Below are 17,752 nucleotides of genomic sequence, written 5' to 3' on the forward strand. Positions count from 1 at the left end.
TGATATACTGAGATTTTCCCACACTCTGACATAAACAAGGCATGTTTATGTCAGAGGTGAGAGGAGAGTTGCCAGGCTACTTCGCGCTGATAGGAAGGAAACAGCAATTCAAATACCCACTCGTTACAACCAAGGTGTGCACAAGAGCATTTCTGAATGCACAGCACTTTGAACCTTGAAGCAGATGGGCTACAGCAGCAGAAGACCACACCAGGTGCCACTTCCATCAGCTAAGAACAGGAAACTAAGGCTACAGTTAGCACGTGCTCACCAACATCGGACAATAGAAGACTAGAACAACGTCGCCTGGTCTGACGAGTCTCTATTTCCACTACAAAAACTGCTGTAAACAACATGAAAGCATAGACATGAAAGCATCTTGCCAAATCTCACTAGAACACCTTTGGGATGTGGTGAAATGGCAGATTTGCACCACGGACCTGACAAATCTGCAGCAACTATGTGATACAATCATGTCAATATGGACCAAAACCTCTGAGGAATGTTTCAAGCAGACTGTCAAATTTATGCCATGAAAATTTAAGGTAGATCTGAAGGCAAAAAGAACCAACTCGGTACTAGCACGGTGTGACTAATGAAGTAAGTATCTGTAAAGGAAAGGGGGATCTAAATGCAAAGAAAGAGATATAAGCATTCGGATACAGTAAGCTCCTGTGCAGATGAAGTAGAAGCAGATTTCAGTTTATTGTTTTACCTCTAAATTTCTGTGTCACACCATCCTGTATTAAAGTACCCATTAGCACTGTAGCTGTCCAAGCACCTCGAGATATCCTGTTTGTCTCCGGACCCCCCCTCTCTCAGTCTAAACAACTAGTTCCACATGAAGCAGATTGTGGGGTAGAGAGGATAAATGCAACCATGTGTGTGTGCAAGTGTATATATGAGCCTGTGTGAGAGTCTGTATGTCTATGTGTGGGTATGTGTACATAACTGAATAGCTGAGTTAAGAAAATTCTATTAAAAGTCTTCACATAATGTGAAACTCACTCATGGGCATTGCTCAACAACATCTCAGAATGTGCAGCAAAAAGAAGAGCATCAAGAACACCCACTGAACACCCACTGTGATCACTGAGACCAAAACTACAGAACTGCTTCTCAGACAAAAACAGGCCGACACTTTGTGAAAAATACTGACAGTGTTGGCCAATAAATATGAAAAACAAAAGAAACCACATGGAAAATGAAATTAGCTAAATTGCAAAGTGTTGACAGTTGACAGCAAGTAAAGCCACGGAGATGAGACAAAATGGGTATGGTTCCACTTTTAAGAAGAATCTTGGAAATGGAGTGATGATCATGATGTGGAAGAGCTCATCGGAGAGAAAGAAAGCGGTCTGTTTCTGATTATATACGGACACACGAGGGCACAGGTATGGTCCACGGTTTGGGTTTGACATTAGCAAAGAAAAGCCGCTGAAAGCCTTGATCACAGTCCCTCCTTTGAGATTCTACACTATAATACTGAATAATGAAATCATGCACAGACGTGGATGTGCACTCAATAGATTAACTCTCAGTAAGTACTTTGTCTCCATGGCACTTCAGGAGGCAGATCTTAGGTCACATCAGTGCCCCTCAGAGACCGTTGCACGCTAACAGAGAGCAGATGTTATTTACATTTCTAGTCTGAAAAACCATCAGTATTGATCCAGTGGTTATTGATCTAATAGTTAATGACTTTAAAGGTGTGGTAGGCTCATTATCACATGCTGTCCATGAATAAATAAAGGACAATTCAGCGGGATTGATGTGATAGGAGGCTTAGATGCACCTTCATTCATTCAGTTTTTTTATAGCCGCAATCAACAAGCCTTAGTTCTGCAGAACATTTGGGTTCCAGGCTGCATGGTGTGCATTTGTGTGTGTGTGTGTGTGTGTGTGTGTCTGTATTTGTACAATCAATATGAGGATAAAACAAACACATCGAAGAGGAATGAAGTCCGGGCTGCAGGACAAAAACTCCCAGATGATTTTTATCTCAGGGCACATCTGGTGAGCTAAAAATAACTCAGACACACATAGACACATGGCCTTTGGCGGATCGTCACAGGAAGACACCACTCGCACGGACAACCTTTCATCACTACACTTCCTGATTGTCAGGAGAACTTTAGGATTTCTCACACAGCAGCATCTGATGTATTTCCTCAGCCAGTGACATAACCATGCAAACAGCACAGGAACAGAAAAAAAAGATTTGTTCTTTTATCACGTTAACCTGAAAATATTGGCCCATAAAAGAAGGTTCATTCAGGTTTAGGAAAAATATAATCAAACAAATTTTCCCTTCTCCATATCTGTCCCCTTCTATAGCTCTACTTGTATCTTTTCATTTTTCTGATTAAGTTAATCCATGTCCATTTATCTTTTTTTTATCTTTTTTTCCTTTCTCCTTGACTTGGAAAGTCTCAGACCTACCATTGTATCCATCTTGGTTGACATCTCCTAGCGGTGCGATAGCTGTGCCGAAGCGTCCAAAAGTGTAGGTGCCGGTGAGAGCGACAGGTTCAGAAAAAGTGAGCGGAGCCAGCTGGAGGTACAGGTATACCCTGCCCACCTCCTTGGGTTTGCTCTCTGTCTCTCTTTCCATGAAAAGGGGTGCTCCAACCAGCACGTCATCTGTCCTGGGAGGGTAGGGTGAAGAATTAGTGATCGTACATAGAATAGAAAGTGTAAGCATCTGGAGACACCGAGATGTTTTCTACTTACTCATCTCCATTTAAGTCAGTTACAGCCACAGAGTAGCCAAAATAGGAGGCCATCTGATGGACAGACAAGGAAGGAAGGCTATAGCACTTTAACCAAACCCCGACAAAGCTGCATGACTTTCATCTAATACTAATTTCAAATACGCTGCTTCATATATGTGATAGTCTAAGACTGTGATGTGTTGATGGCCCTACCTGTTCCCCTGTGAAGTTCTGGATGAACGTCATGTTGGTGGAGTTGATCATCGCCACCTAAAGCAAGCAGACATGACTAATAAGGCACCGAGCTTTGTCCCCCTAGTGTACGAGCAGTAAACATGGCGGAGCAGTCTGACAAACAGGCACATAAAGAATGTTGGAAAAAAGTCAGGAACCGCATAAAAAACTGTTTTATTTAACCGAACACCCCCCCCACCACCACCACCACCACCATCCTCTTTGTGCTTTTACCATTTTCCCCTCATCTCTCTCCCCCCCCCCACCCTTTTAACCCTGGTTGCAGGGAGAGATGGAGGAGAGGGGGGGAAGGCTGAGAATTCCTTCATAAGAACTGAAATAACAACCACATGGAGGGAGCCGGAGGCAAGACATACACACACGTGCACAGACACACACACCCTCACATGTGGAGGATACAAGCTGACCCAATCACACATGTCTCAGAGACGTACTAAAGAGGGATAGACTTATGAACACAGACAGATGAGGACGTGTAAAAAGAAATATTAAATCAACAACTTGAGATTTCATTTTCCTTTGCTCTCAGTTGTCAAATATGTTGCAGATAGATTCTGATCAGGACTGACAGCTACTCCACTGTCAGGTCTACCTGCATCACTCCATCTACTGCACCAATTACCAGCTACATCCTCCTACTCTGTGGCATCCAGTCTGTACACCAAGGGACAGTCTTGCGGCAACTACAATGTCGGGATGAGGAACACACTGTCACAGGTCGTGTGTTTGTGTATTTGTGTGTCAAAGAGGGCTAGCGGGGTTACGTGGGGCCACTGGCCTTCATATGCAGCAGAAGCTGTGTGTCATTACGTAGGATTGACACAGTGAGCCCCGGGGACAAGTTCCCATACAAGAAAAAGAGGCAAACTAAAGTTTACTGGCATACATGCAAACATAAGTAGATTTCTGTGTCAGCAGACAAATTTCAAAGACTTCACGAGTGCATGTTTGTGTCTGAGTGCAGATTTTTCACACATCTTCACAATAAAAGTTTACATGCAGATGGAATACAGATGCAAGGCAAATTAAAGGAAACATCTGCATGAAATGTCTTATTAGGCTACCGAGCTGCCAATTATATGTAAGATATCTGTCGACAAGTCACTGGCACTCAACTGAATGAACATCACTCTTCTCGAAGATATTTCTTTGAAAAGTGTTTGGTCATGGTGGAGTAAAGCGTCAAAAATCCCACATATGCAATAAGTTGATTCAAGATCTGGTGACTGTGAAGGCTACAGTATATGATATTTCTTCTTGTTAAAGTATTTAACATACTTTAAATAAGCATCTATATTTGCTGGACTTCCCACTGTTTCATTTTTCTTTTGTCTCTCAGTTGGTTGTTTCTAAATGAAACTGCGATGTTCTAACTGGCTTGTCCGTCCATACTCACATATCCAAAGTTCTGCGCTCCTCTTGGGACTCCAGCTAACAGCTCTGGAAGACATAAAAATAAAGCAAAGAGTCAAATTGGTGCGAGAAAGATGCACAGCGGAAAAGACAGTGGGAAAAAAAGTGACAGAGGTTTGTCTCAAAAGCCTGAAACCCCCACCGACCTCACAGCCAAGTGTCGCAGAGAACAAAGTAAGTGATTGGGTGCTCGGGCTCTGCGTGTGTATTGATTGATTAGTGCAGTGTTGTGAACTTAAAGTGACGATCTGAGGGTCCCACCCAGAGCGAGAAGACAGAGTCCCCACTTCCTGCCTTCTGGCTCTACTCAACAGGCTGAACCGCGGGCCTATTAACCAGTAATTCTCAGCTTCATCTTCACTCAGAACTCCCAGTTACAACCAGTTCTCCAGTCTGAAGAGGGTTTAGGGAACAAGACCACAACAAGCTTTGCACCACAACACAGTGCATCAGCAGGCATGTGTAACCTCTTTAGGCTCTCTTTAAGACTCTCTGACATGTGTTGCGCTTTAGGCAGTTCAGGGCCTTTGCAGGGTTGGTATGGGGGTATATAAACACAAGGTTGTCCCGTAAAAATCCCACTAAATGCTGATTAGCAAAGCGACACTGGGGAGGGGGGGTGTATAAAGCTAACGTGAAACCGCGTGGTGACGCTGTTTAAAGAGGAAGTAAAGAAATTGGTTTAAAAAGTGATGTGGTGACACTGTGGCTGGAAACATTTTGTTTTCTTTTAGTTTTGGTTGAAATTGTCCCGTTTGAAACACACACAAAGTTATGGCATCAAAAAGAACTTTAGCAGCACCTGAAGAGAACCCACGATTATATACCAGAGTGTATCTACGCAGTACAATACTTAAAAAATGAAAGGATTTGTACATTTCTAGTACTCGTAACTTATATGAATTTATTCTGGCTCTAAAAAGCACAATTTGAAAAGCTGAAGATAAATTCAAAGGCACTTTTCCCCACCTGCAAATCCTTTATAAAACACAAATATGTGCATGCCTGAGTGCTTTTTCACCTAATATTTCAAGTCCAGATGAGATTCTGGACCCACTCTAGACATGAAGAGGTTTGCAGAGTCTGCCAATAATCATTCTAATCACTCTAAATCGAGGACAGGAAAGCCCTTTATCAGTAGTCCTTGAAGTCCTGTCCACTCAGGGTCATGACCCAGACGTACAGAGACAGTTTTAATTACTGCTGCTAAGTTCAGACAAAGGCAAAGTCACACAGCTGTCCACTCTCAATCGCTCAGAGAAAGCGCAAACATGCAACGTTTTAGGCGGCGCTGCAGGAGAAACTGCCGATGTTCTCAGGAGGTTCCTCAAATCTAATGAATTCTTGGATTTCTCACCTTGTTCTGAGTCTCCCGTAAACTCTCCCACTGCCACAGAGTAACCTACGGAGAAATCAGTTGCACATGTGGTTATAATTCAATTGTAGTTGTCTAATATTATCAATTGTGTTATGATTTGTTCATAAAGTTGGGTCCATAAGTATTCCGACATTTCCAGAGGCTCAAATGTAACAGGGAAAATGAACTAATTTAAAACATGAAGGTTTTTTAATACTTCAATGAAAATCGTTTGCAGTCAATGACTGCTTGAAGTACAGAAGCCATGAAGAGCTCTGTTTCCTCCATTTATCCTACCACCTTCAGTTGCTGCTTGTTTCTGAGTCTCTTGGTCTTCAATAAATGAACCACACACTCTGTAGGGTTGAGATTGTGTGACTGACTTGGCCACTGAAGAATATCCCATTTCTCTGCCATGACAAACTCCTGGGTCACTTTTGCACGTTTTAGTATCCTCATCCAGTTTCGCTGGATTTGTCTCAATCAGAGCAGAGAGCACAGGCCCCACACCTCACATTTTATCCTGATACTTCTATCAGTGGTTATATCAATGAGCAATAGTGACCCACTTCCACTGGCAGCCATACATGCCCATAACATAGTATTGCCTCCACTATGTTTCACGGGTGATGTGGTAGGATTCTGATCATGAACTGTTTCTCTCCTTCGTCTTGCTTTGGAAATGTTCAGCGTCTTTTAAATGTCATCTGACAGTCAAATCGGATCTTCTCGTCCTCGAGTGTAAAGAGTGATTTGCACTATGTTGCAAAGCCTCTTGACTTTCCATCATGAAAGTCTTTTTATTGCAGAGTATCAGAAATACACAATGTTTTTGCTTTAGTGATGTGTTTGAAGGGCTTTTTCTTAACCAAACAAAGAATCCTGCAGTATGTTTACCTCTGCAGTCATTCAAGCCTCGAGGTGTTGCTGAGCTGACCAGTGCACTCCTTTTTAAGAATGTACCAGACTGTGGATTTGGCCACTCTCTTAGGGAGTTTGCTATCTGTTTGATAGGTTTATTTTCCTTTTTAGCCGAATGATGGCCTCCTTCACTTGTATCTCATATTAAGAGTTTCATTGAAAAGATAAAAAAGAAAGCTTTACAATTTGCGTTTAATTTCTGTTTAACTTAAAATGATGTGAGAACAACCTCACCTGCTTGTCAGTCAGCTGTCAAGCTACATTTGAGCCTCTGCAAATGGGGGACTGTGTATAAAAACGGCCGTAACTCTTAAAGAATGAATAGTAAACTTTTGTTAAACCCCTGGAATTAAAGCTGAAACTCTAAACTTTAATTAAATCTTGATTGTTTGATTTAAAAATCCACTTTGGTGGTGTACAGAGGCAACAATTACAAAAACTGTCTAAATAATTATAGACCTGAATGTAAGCTTGGGTGTGTGTTTGTTAATGCATGTTACCAAGGTAGCTGTCGTCGTGTGTGTCTTCAGCAGCTCTTGTGTGTTTCTCTCCCGAAACCTGTCTCAGCACTGCCTTTAAAGAATAGCCATTCAGTATCTCGGCTATCCCTGCTGTCATCACCTGACCTGCAAACACACACACACACACACAGATGGAGAAAAACAATCAATCCACATCTGAAAGCCACATCTGTTTATAGGCAGCGGTTTAAGCTCAGACTCCGTGTAGGGAGCCCTGCTGTCCACTGTTGCAGATAACTGCTGGAGCTGGACGGCTCGCTCCACATGAAAGACACAGACAGTGCACAATCCTCTCAAAGGCAGAAACACTTACACATCTTAGTTCTTGCAGAACAAAAAGCTGATACGTTTGGCCAATACGCCTTTAAAAACTCCCAAGAAAAATGCTGCCCTCTCCATCACAAGGTTTCTGAATTATAGGTGTGCGCACACAAACAACACCCTTCCTCTGCTGTAGAACAAGAGGTCAGACAAACAAATGATTTTATCTCTGGCCGCTTTCAGCCTTCCATAAATCCTCCTTAATGTGTGTGTACTGATGGGGAGGGAAATGTGCCCTCTTAACCCTCCCCTCAGCTCCTCTCGCAGCCCTTCATCCTCCCTCTCTCACACACTGTGCCGGCTTTATCTCATATCACCGTGTCGACTCATTATTAAACTACAACCTGATTGAGGAGATAAACTGTTAACAGAGATGCATAAATCAGTGCTGCTAATTTCGAGTTATTTTTCACTCAGCGATAACAAGGCTTTATGTGAGTTTGTTGGAGGATGAATCAAGCTGAAGGCTGAAGATAATTGTTGTATATTAGAGGCCATAAAATCCAGGCTGAGTGCTTTTATAAACATTTGGAGGAAGTGTTTTAACTGGAGGCAGGCTGCCGTGCCAGTGCTGAGGGCACGGCGAGAAAGAGAGAGCAGTCCATTAGGGTGTGTATGATGTCTGTCTAGTGCAGTCCTTTATGCCACAGCATTCATTATTTAACAATATGTAATCATTTTATCTCTGAATAAAAAAATGAATCTATTTCCTTTCTCTCTTTTTTGAAAAACACATTATGTCTTACGTTATTCTTTTTTTTTTAAGCAGCTGATGTGCCTCAGAGGTCAAAGATCATTAGGTTACAAAGAAAGTAAAGAGAAATGAGTTTGTTCAAGTGATGAATAATTGTGTCCTTTCTCCTTGCAAGCAGCTGCACAATGTTGGATAACACACACACACGCACGCGCTGTAACACCTGGAGTAGGGGGAGTACCGCTACACTTCCACAGCTTAACTATGACACACTCAAGCTGTGTCTACACCTATTAAGACACTTCATCCCTCTGCTTAGACTACCCATGCATTTCCAGCAATCTGACTGACCTCAGCTCTGACTTTATCAAGGAGATAAATCGTTCTGCTTCTTTGCTCTGTGTCTGACTCTCATCAACATACTCCATCACTTCTCTCTCTGTCATCTCCATCGCCGGGCTCTATCACTCAGGCCGTCCTGTCTGCTCTCTCTCTCTCTCTCTGCCACCCCTTTCCTTTGTCCTTCTCAACCCTGCTGCCTCGGCTTGAGGTTCTTCCTCTCCCCTCAGAGCTCCCCAAGCTCCTCTGAGGAGCAGAGGGGCAGTTCCTCCACTCCATTACCCCCTGATCAGCTCATTACAGAGCCCAAACACCAACTTCCTGTTACACTGTTTCAGACAGAGCGACGCATTAAGTAAAAAAAAAAAGGAGGAAAGGAAAAGCGAATATAAAAGGGTTGCAAAAAAAGGGACGCTTTTTTTTTTCCACCTTCGCTTAGGTAAGATTTGGAAAGTGTGTCCAGTGTGCATATGTGTGTAGGTGGGCTGTCCCAACTGCTAAACTCATCTCCATTCTTTTCTTTGATTTGAACACTGTCCCACTGATGAAATCATTGCTAGAGAGAGAGCAAACAAAGGTTTACACACTGCTGTTTCAGTTACCTTGCCAGTAAAAGCTTCCAGGTCCTCCAACCACCAGCTTTCCTTCCTGGAATAAATACAATTAAGTAGGCTTAGTCATATTGGAGGAATTGTTATTAAATAAATTGTGCAAGTGTGACTAGAGGTTTATAAAATGTGTATAGCTGTGTGAATGTGCCCATATGATTCCCGCTGCCTTCTGACATCCTGAAGAGAATGACAGTTTCCTGTACGTAAGGAGGGTAAGGCCGGACCATGAGTGAAAGGTCAAGGTTCATACTGACTATACAGTGAAAGAATGCGTGTGTATATGTTAGTGTGTTTATGTGTGCCTGGTCTATTGTGTTACGAGGCGATGGGTCACATCGGGCGTGGAGGCTTCTCTAGGGACAAATGCTCTCTGATCTTCCCATTGCCCATAAATTTTGATGGGAGTCTTCTCTGCGTGAACTCTGAGAAGCGACAAATTGTGTGCAGGAGGTTTTTGGGTAATAAAGTGTAACTGCCGCTCCAGTCTATACCTTGGTGAAATCCACACTGAAACCAGCCTGGCAGAATCCCTGTCCCTCTGGGTCTGGATCATCTGCAAGCAACATGAACACACATGCAAAAACTGAAACAACAGATGCGCTCAAAGGAATATCTTACTTATTTTAGGGAAAAACTTTTGGCTTGCACATAGAAACTACCTGAGATTGAAGAGAGAGCGAGAGAGCAATTAGGTCTCACCCACACCGGAGGGAAGAACAGTTCATGGTTCTCCACTGACTTTCTTAAGCACAAAGGGGCCTCATCATCAAGTTTGCAAGACAAATACTGATAAATGCATGTGGAGTGGGACGCACGCAGACCTACACACAGTGCAGCTCTAGTAGGAGTGGGTTTTTTTTTTGCATTTTACTGTCTCATTGAGAATAATGCAGGGCACAAGTCCACAAGAGGGAATTTATGATTCTGCTGTATTAATGTTGAACGGTCTGACAAAATTCCAGGAGTGCAACAATAAATTGGTACTTTTTTTTTTTGTCTTGAGACAATTTCCTGGTATTCAACTGTGCCAAAATCATAGCTTCTAATAGATGAAACCATGTAACTACAAAAATCCCTACTGTCAGAATAAATATTTAGATAATTAAGATAATCAAGCACTTACAGCATACATAAAAATGTAAAACCACTGATGTGTGTGTTTCTGTTTAAATTACTTCATCTAACGGCGCATGAACACACAAAACATATGTGCCAATCATAAATTGTTCTCCATCTCAGTGGCCCCCTGGAGTGACCTTTAATGATGCGTAACTACACAAGCGCACTTATAAACAATGTGTTACAGCCTATGGTTGCACATACATGTTAAGATAAAGCAAAGAAAAAAAGAAAAAGCTTAGAAACATGACGCAGAAATACTTCCCCTGCAAAACAGGGAACAGTCGTTCCCTCCTCGGGAAGAGCTGAGTTTACGGCTTTGAACCAACTACCAGAGGCAGCACAAGTATGAATGTCTGTGTATGTATGGACAACAAAGGCTAGGTTTTCTCTGCTGTTTATGATGTGCCACCTGATAGCCTTCATTTCTCCTTATCAAAGTTTAATGCCGGCTCATATCGCTGCACAGGGGGAGAGAGACCACAGGAAAGAAGTGAGAATGAAAAAAAGAAAATCCCATAAATTCCATTTACAGAACTGATGACAGAAAGAAGAGGGCCACAGAGAGAGTCTGATAAACTGTTAGTGACGGATATATTTTCAGGTTACTGTGGCAACTTGTAAAACATCAGAGAAAGTGATTTATTCTGGAAGCACAATTCCATACCTTCCCTAGCCGGACCTCGCCGCGCACACGGTTTTTGTTTTGTTCGTCTGGGTTTTCAGATATCTTTGTAATCCTGACTGTGATGGTCACGGGAGAGAAACTGAGGATTATTCTTGCTCCGAGCAGCTCATTTTATATACGCGCTGGAAATCTCAGGCATATATCTCAAAACCAAAACTAAACCAAATGCTATCTGTAGGCGCAACAACATCGCAGACGATGAATGCAAGTTTTTATGAAATTTTAGTGAACATCAGCTTTTTCCTGTCCACTAAAAGGAAAAATATGCACTTTGTATACGTCATGTGATATCGTGGTGCCTTACTGGTCGACGCGACGTGGTTAATTTTCTGTTTATCCTGATAGCAGAGGCAGAAAACAAAGGGAGGAGGGGATGAAAGGAACAACAGGTTGATGGAAACATTTCCAGACAGGGCTGCAGAGTGACTCACTGGTCCTGCACGGTGAGTACTCTGCGTAGGCGCTGAAGTTCTGGACGGCTACATAACAGGTCCCGACTGGGTCTTTCTCCCCACTCATCTTCACTGTCCGCCAGTGGTACAGAGGAGCGCATGCCTGCCCAATGAAAAGAAACCCACTTTGATTCCGGTTTTAAAAATAAATGACGGCCATACTTAGTTTTGTTTATTATCCATTTGGAAGTTCCCTTTCTGTCAGTGCAACTGCCAGATAAATACAACCACAACAGAAAGGACATTACAGTTACAGGAAATACATTTAAGAACAAAGTGATCCGCAGCAGCGTCGCGACAATACACAAAAACCAAAAACTGTGTGACACGGCGAGTGCCAAACTCCTCATATCACCTGGATTTGTTTAACAGTTATGTTGGAAGGTATGACGGAGAAGTTGGCCACAGGAAGTCTGCAAAGGCGGTGTCTTGTACTCCCACCCTGATGGTGACAATTTCTTTTCACCAGACAGAGAGTGATATATTTCTGAGGAATGCTTGCTCTTACGCCATTACATGGAACTTTTTCATTTCCATTTATGAAAAAATCTTGCAGCTTTTGCATGAAATTGTAGTGCCCTTGTACCTGAATCCCCTGACACCAGTTAATCACCCTAGATATTCTTATTAACTTACGACTTAATATAATATGGTCACCATGAAGAGCTACTTGCTGGTTCGTCTTCCCTCTTGATCTGAAATCAGTTAAGATTTCGTCAGTTTTCTTTAGAAAAGAGGGGAATGCAGAGGGAAAATCTGTATGGGATAAGTTAAACGATTCAGATAATATCTGACTTGATTTCCACTCACCACCACTTCGCCTCTGTGTGCTCTGACCGATGCTCCAAACCACTGGTGCGACTTAAACTCCAGAGGCTCTCTGGTACCATTTACCTTAATCATTCTGTTATCTGGAGAGAAAAAAAAAGACATAAAGGGTACAGTAAGAGTACAGAAAAGATATAATGTATAATGGATGGCAGTAAAAGCGATATTGAGATATTGACCATTGAGGCTGCCTGTAGCTCTGCTTGTAAGCACAGAAAACATTTGCCCTAGATGCAATAAAGAACAAACAGCAACATCATAAACAGACCAATAACACACATCAGAACAACATCTGTCCCCCACAAACAGACATTTGTCAAACTAGACAGACATTTTTTTAACTTAAAGCTCGTAAAAAATAACAAGACTTAAGAGACTCATTCTGACCCTACATAGATACATAGAGCCCCCACCCCCTCCCCACAAAGCGCACACGGACATGGTTCCCCATTGAGATTACAATTATGTGTCGACTTGGTGTTTAGTGTGTGTACATGTTTGTTTTCGCTCTGTTGTAGGTAGTTTTCAGTGTTAATAAAGTCCAGCCATGCAGTGCAGACCTCTCTTCATTAAACACCTTCTTTTAGCAAGCACACACTAATATTACAGACAACCAGATGTACAGTACAAGTTTGCCAGCTAAAGTCAAGATTGATTTTAGATTATATATAATGTAGATTATATATATGTGTGAGTGTGTGTGTGAGTGTGTGTGTGTGTGTGTGTGTGTGTGTGTGTGTGTGTGTGTGTGTGTGTGTGTCTGTGTGCATTTTTAAAAAGGATTGTAATCATTAACATTGCAGTGCTGGCAATACAGGTTCAATTAAGTATCACTGCCACTTTTATTCCCAAAGCCTGAGTAATAGTGGATGAGGGTATTGAATGATTAACTTCACAGCATAAAACCACGATCGGGTTATGCGAGGTGTTGCTTCCAGATGTGCATGTATTTTGTGCGATTGTGAACATTACCTACATCTCTTCGTGGAAAAGGAAAATAGAATTTCAAAAATATTCATCATTTTTAAGTGTTTCTAAATGAAAACATCGTTTTTCTGGTAAACTGAGTAACAATGCATCAGCAGAGCAGACGTGAAGCAGTGGAGTATTCAGCTTTACTTTCCAGACTTCTTAACTCACACGGACATCCAATCTATCATTAATCTGTGATAGCATATCATCCCCTCTCCTATTCACTTCACTTCACTGGCATGACTTGACACACCTGCATAATGTCACTGAAACCATGCACACGCATAATCAGACGCACGTGAAGTTGATATATGGACATTAACTAGTCAAGTGCACACAGATGCTCAGCACTCTACTCCGCATACTTTGTACAGTGTGCATCAGTGTGTATGCATGTGCCTCCTACCTAGTCTGGTTTATACCTGTAAGAATGGGTCTGCTGTAACTCTAGAAATATCCACAGCGGCCACGGTCATCAATCAACTTGTGCATAACCTCCCATTGTAGTGGAAAGATGCACACATGACTTCACACACAAATTTGTTCCACCAAGTTTATGCCTCTGTCCCTCAAACCTGAAATTAACCCCCAAAACACTTCAAATTAAAACTAAACCCCCCTCGGTGAAAAATAACTGTAATTAACTTTAGAGAAAACAAAACATCTCAGTCTTTATCTTCATGGAGCCTTGCTGTAGTTCAGGCAGAACACTGAAGCCGTGTTTTTATCAGCTGATCAGCTGATCAGCTATCAGCGGTTGCATTTCCGCATCAGCTGCTTGTTGATAAATTATCCAGTCATAGTCACACTGTAGTATAATAATATGACAGATATATGATCTCTGCAGCAGTATGGCTTCCAACTGCAGCTTCATCTTCAAAGTTTTTTTTTTTTCTTATGGATTGAAGGTTTTTAGGTTAATTCAGTTACAATCTGCTGTTTTTATATATGTACATCTTTCTCTGGATCTTGTTGGATATGTTAGATCTGCCCATAACACTACAAAAGAGTAGAGTTACTCCTATCACTGCACTGATAAGCCAGTTGCTTCACCACTTCACTTTTTGTGGTCATCACAAAGATGTTAGAAGTCCTTGTAATAGGTGAAAGAGAGAGAGAGAGAGAGAGAGAGAAGGACAGACTGATGGAGGGGAGGGAAAGGAGACAGGGTTACATTTTCAAGATCTAATAAAAAGCAGACCTCGCCCAATCCCCCTTTCTTCCGAAGGGAAACTAAATTCCCATGTGCATTCAGTTTACCCCCTCCTCTCTCCCTCCCTCTTTCTCTCTCTCTCTCTCACACACACACATGCCAACTCAGATAGAGAAGCATGTGTCAGAGACATTAGACCCACCAACAAAAGTTGATTGGACATCACTGTTGATAATATACTGGATACCATAATCAACATGATGAAGAAATCCACCAGCAAACCTGCCATACTTTTTTTTCTTTCTTTTTTTTTATTGTTACAGGAAGCTGATGAGACCCACATGTCTCATCTCTCTCTCTTTTCATCCAATAACACTTGCGCCAACTTAAACAGACACACACAGGTTATAAAACAGTGGTTTCAATTCCAGTAACATCTGGGGCCACCTATGATTCTAAAAGGAATTATTACAAGTGAAATAAATGATGGTTCAATTTCATCTCTGGTATTAAATAAAACACTTATATGAGAACTCATGAAACAATGATTGTGATAGGCTCACAGTTTGTCCAGCCTTTCTATTTACTGCAAAGAAACCAGCAGTCTACCTCATGTTTATTCAGGTCAGTGAGAAAGACAGAGAGAAAACAGGCTTCAGGTAACTCACTGGAGTTGTCAAAGGGTATCTGTCTGCAGCTCTCAGGCAGCCCAGGCCAGGGGCAGTAATAAACGGCTCCAGCCTCTAAGATGCCGGGCTGGGAGGTGTTGGCTTTGGGAGCCCCAACCAGCACACTGATCCTAATAGGCAAAAGAAAAACCAAGACACATGCAAGACAATGTACTCTTCAAACAATGCATAAACTCTCATACATGGAAGGTCCTTTTACTCTGTTTTCCTTAATCTGTCAGAGGTAAGACAGATAATGACGCTCATGGATTTTCATTATTCCCCCCCATCACTTTATTATTTTATTATTATTAGTGTTAGGCAATGTGTTCAATTTGTACAGGTACAGTTCAAGAAGAACTTCTGCAGGACAGCTTCAGCCCTGATGTTGCCACTCACGTGTTGCTGTCGGCGGTAGCTTGGTAGAAGTCCACAGCATAACCGAAGTAACTTCCATCGGGTCCCCTATAAACTGTGGGATGCTCTGCGTAAAAGTTAAAGCCCCAAACTCCGTTTAGCGCCGACGAGAGCACGGACAGAACACCCAGAATACACATCCCAGCATATGAAACACCGTCCCATCCACGCTCCATCCCAAGGAACAGCAAGCTTCCCACTATTCCCAAAAAGTGAGACTGAGAGAGATTCCAAGATGCAGGTGAGGTTTGCTCGCACAGTCCAGAGTTTAAGCCCGCCAACTCTCCCTGCTCCCGGTTTCCTTCATGCACTCTGCTGCGCTCGCCCAGAACTGACTCTTGACACCCTGAAACCACTAGTCTGCCCAGAGCCTCCACACTACACAGCCGCGCCCCCGCCTTCCGCAGAAAACTTTACCCCCCACACATCACAAGGCAAAAAACAAAAAAAACCAAAAAAAACCACATCTGAGCGCGCAGAAGAGACTGGCGCGTCACCGCTCCCTTTATAGTACAGGAGCTTTTCTAAGACATCCCGAAACAATAACTAATATTAAACACTGGGCCGAGCACGCGCAGATATGGCCAGTGCGCACGCAAACGCAAAGAGACTGGTAAATTAAAGCACATTAGAGCCTACTTTTACGGGCTAACCATGCCGTTAAACAGGGCTGCGTTTCCTTCCGTGGAGAATAATCACTTGTAATTATGTCAGTAATTATTATGTCGACTTGCAGGGAAAAAAGTAAAGAAAAATCGAGGTATATGTGCTAGTTTTGTTAGGCTGCATATCTTAGAAAAAACACCCCCCTTCAAAAAAAAAACTTTTGAAGAGGTGACAGACCACGCAGTAGAATATATTTAGCTCAGCACACATCAGAGCCTTTTTTTTAATTGAAAATAAAGGAAGGAAACAAAAAGACAGAAACCCGCAAATTGCCTCTTATCATCATGGGAAGTTTGTTTTAATTAAACCAAGTTTTATGGGACGTTAGTGATAAATTAAGTTCCCCTGGCAGGCTCGCAGGGTTGTAAAAAGACAGTGAAGCAGCGCAAAAGTGAAGCGTTTTTTCTCATCCCCCCCGCAAAGGTGAGAAGATGTGGTAACCGTCACCTAACAGATAAAAAGAAAACTTCCACACCTGTACAAACCCTGCCAGTGTACCTGTGTCCTCTGCTTCATTTTACTTTATTATCACAGACTTGTTCGACTTTGTCTGCAGATCTCTCATCCCCCTTTTGTACAGGAGTGAAAGGTTTGTGTGTCTGCCCGTTTGTGACAGAGAGAAAATGGGTTTAGGGAAAGTCTCTGTTCTTTCTCAGCTGTTTCAAAGTAAATCTAAGACGAACAGAGGAAATAAAGAATTGAAAACATGAGCAGACAGAAGCAGGCGCAGATGTGTTTCTTTTAGTTTCGCTCGCAGGACGACATGGCGAGAAGGATGACGGAGTGAAGAGACACCAGACGTCCTGCGCTTTTTGCAGTCTGTGTAACGCCATCATTCTCCAGGTTTAGAGTTCAGTTGGAGTATCCGGTGTGCACATTTCCATCCGTAATCATTTTGTCCACTGCCTTGCCTCCAATAAAATGATCACAGACGTCCTATTTCCAAACGTGGAACCATTACTTCGCACACTGTTTATGTTACTTCCTGTCAATCTGCCAGTGTGTCCTGATCAGAGATTTACTGCAGGTCACTGTGGATTGATGACTGCACGAGAACAGCGGTGGTTCATATTTTCAACACTTTGCCTTCATTTCTCTTCTCTCTGTAAAACCTCACCATAAGACTTTTAAAATGAGCGTTATGTCGGATTATAGCCACATCCCTTCTCCATTAGAGACACACCCAGGTAATATTACACATCTCCTGTGCATAGACGGAGAGAGGAACAAGCGTCTTCTGCATCCACATATAAACACACAAATACATGTGTGCTGAGCTACAAATGCTGCTGTCATAACCCCGAATCGAGACTAAGTAGCTAAAATGGTGTAAATTCTCACTCTGCAAACATTCACCACTTGTTTTGAATTATGAGGGACCAAAGTGTGAGGACATACAAGACCGAGTACAGACTGTCTCGTTTGTCTTCTACTGGGACAATTTTGAGCAAACAGAAACATGCATTTTTTTCCTCTTAGGAGGATCTCCTGTTTATAGGAAGGTACTTAAGGGACCATCAGTGTCTTGTAGATTTAGAGTCTCTGGGGAACACAAAACATTCGTTCGTGTGTGTGATTTAGTGGTGAAGGTCCTGACCGAGCTGGGACATCGGACACCTTATGTTGTCCCATGTTTGGTCATG

The 17,752-nt window shown here is 42.4% G+C and overlaps 1 protein-coding gene across 2 annotated transcripts in view; it reads right to left on the bottom strand.

Moving 5' to 3' along the window:
• itga8 (integrin, alpha 8) overlaps positions 1 to 17,696 on the bottom strand; it is a 45,243-nt gene extending 27,547 nt beyond the window's left edge. The window contains exons 1-12 of one of the 2 annotated variants that reach the window (XM_085176123.1): positions 15,426 to 17,696; positions 15,027 to 15,157; positions 12,216 to 12,316; positions 11,385 to 11,508; positions 9,638 to 9,699; positions 9,138 to 9,183; positions 7,161 to 7,286; positions 5,740 to 5,784; positions 4,366 to 4,409; positions 2,928 to 2,984; positions 2,734 to 2,786; positions 2,443 to 2,648 (exon numbers count right to left, since the gene is read on the bottom strand). In XM_085176123.1, the coding sequence (XP_085032249.1) occupies positions 2,443 to 2,648; positions 2,734 to 2,786; positions 2,928 to 2,984; positions 4,366 to 4,409; positions 5,740 to 5,784; positions 7,161 to 7,286; positions 9,138 to 9,183; positions 9,638 to 9,699; positions 11,385 to 11,508; positions 12,216 to 12,316; positions 15,027 to 15,157; positions 15,426 to 15,619 (1,189 nt within the window). In that variant the 5' untranslated portion in view covers positions 15,620 to 17,696. Of the gene's footprint in view, positions 1 to 2,442; positions 2,649 to 2,733; positions 2,787 to 2,927; positions 2,985 to 4,365; positions 4,410 to 5,739; positions 5,785 to 7,160; positions 7,287 to 9,137; positions 9,184 to 9,637; positions 9,700 to 11,384; positions 11,509 to 12,215; positions 12,317 to 12,412; positions 14,928 to 15,026; positions 15,158 to 15,425 lie in introns of those variants that run through there. The other variant, XM_085176124.1, reaches the window with a different exon arrangement.
• Between the last annotated feature and the right edge of the window lie 56 nt (positions 17,697 to 17,752).

The sequence above is a fragment of the Neolamprologus multifasciatus genome, chromosome 11 (assembly GCF_963576455.1).
Source record: "Neolamprologus multifasciatus chromosome 11, fNeoMul1.2, whole genome shotgun sequence".
Classification (NCBI taxonomy): Eukaryota; Metazoa; Chordata; class Actinopteri; order Cichliformes; family Cichlidae; genus Neolamprologus; species Neolamprologus multifasciatus.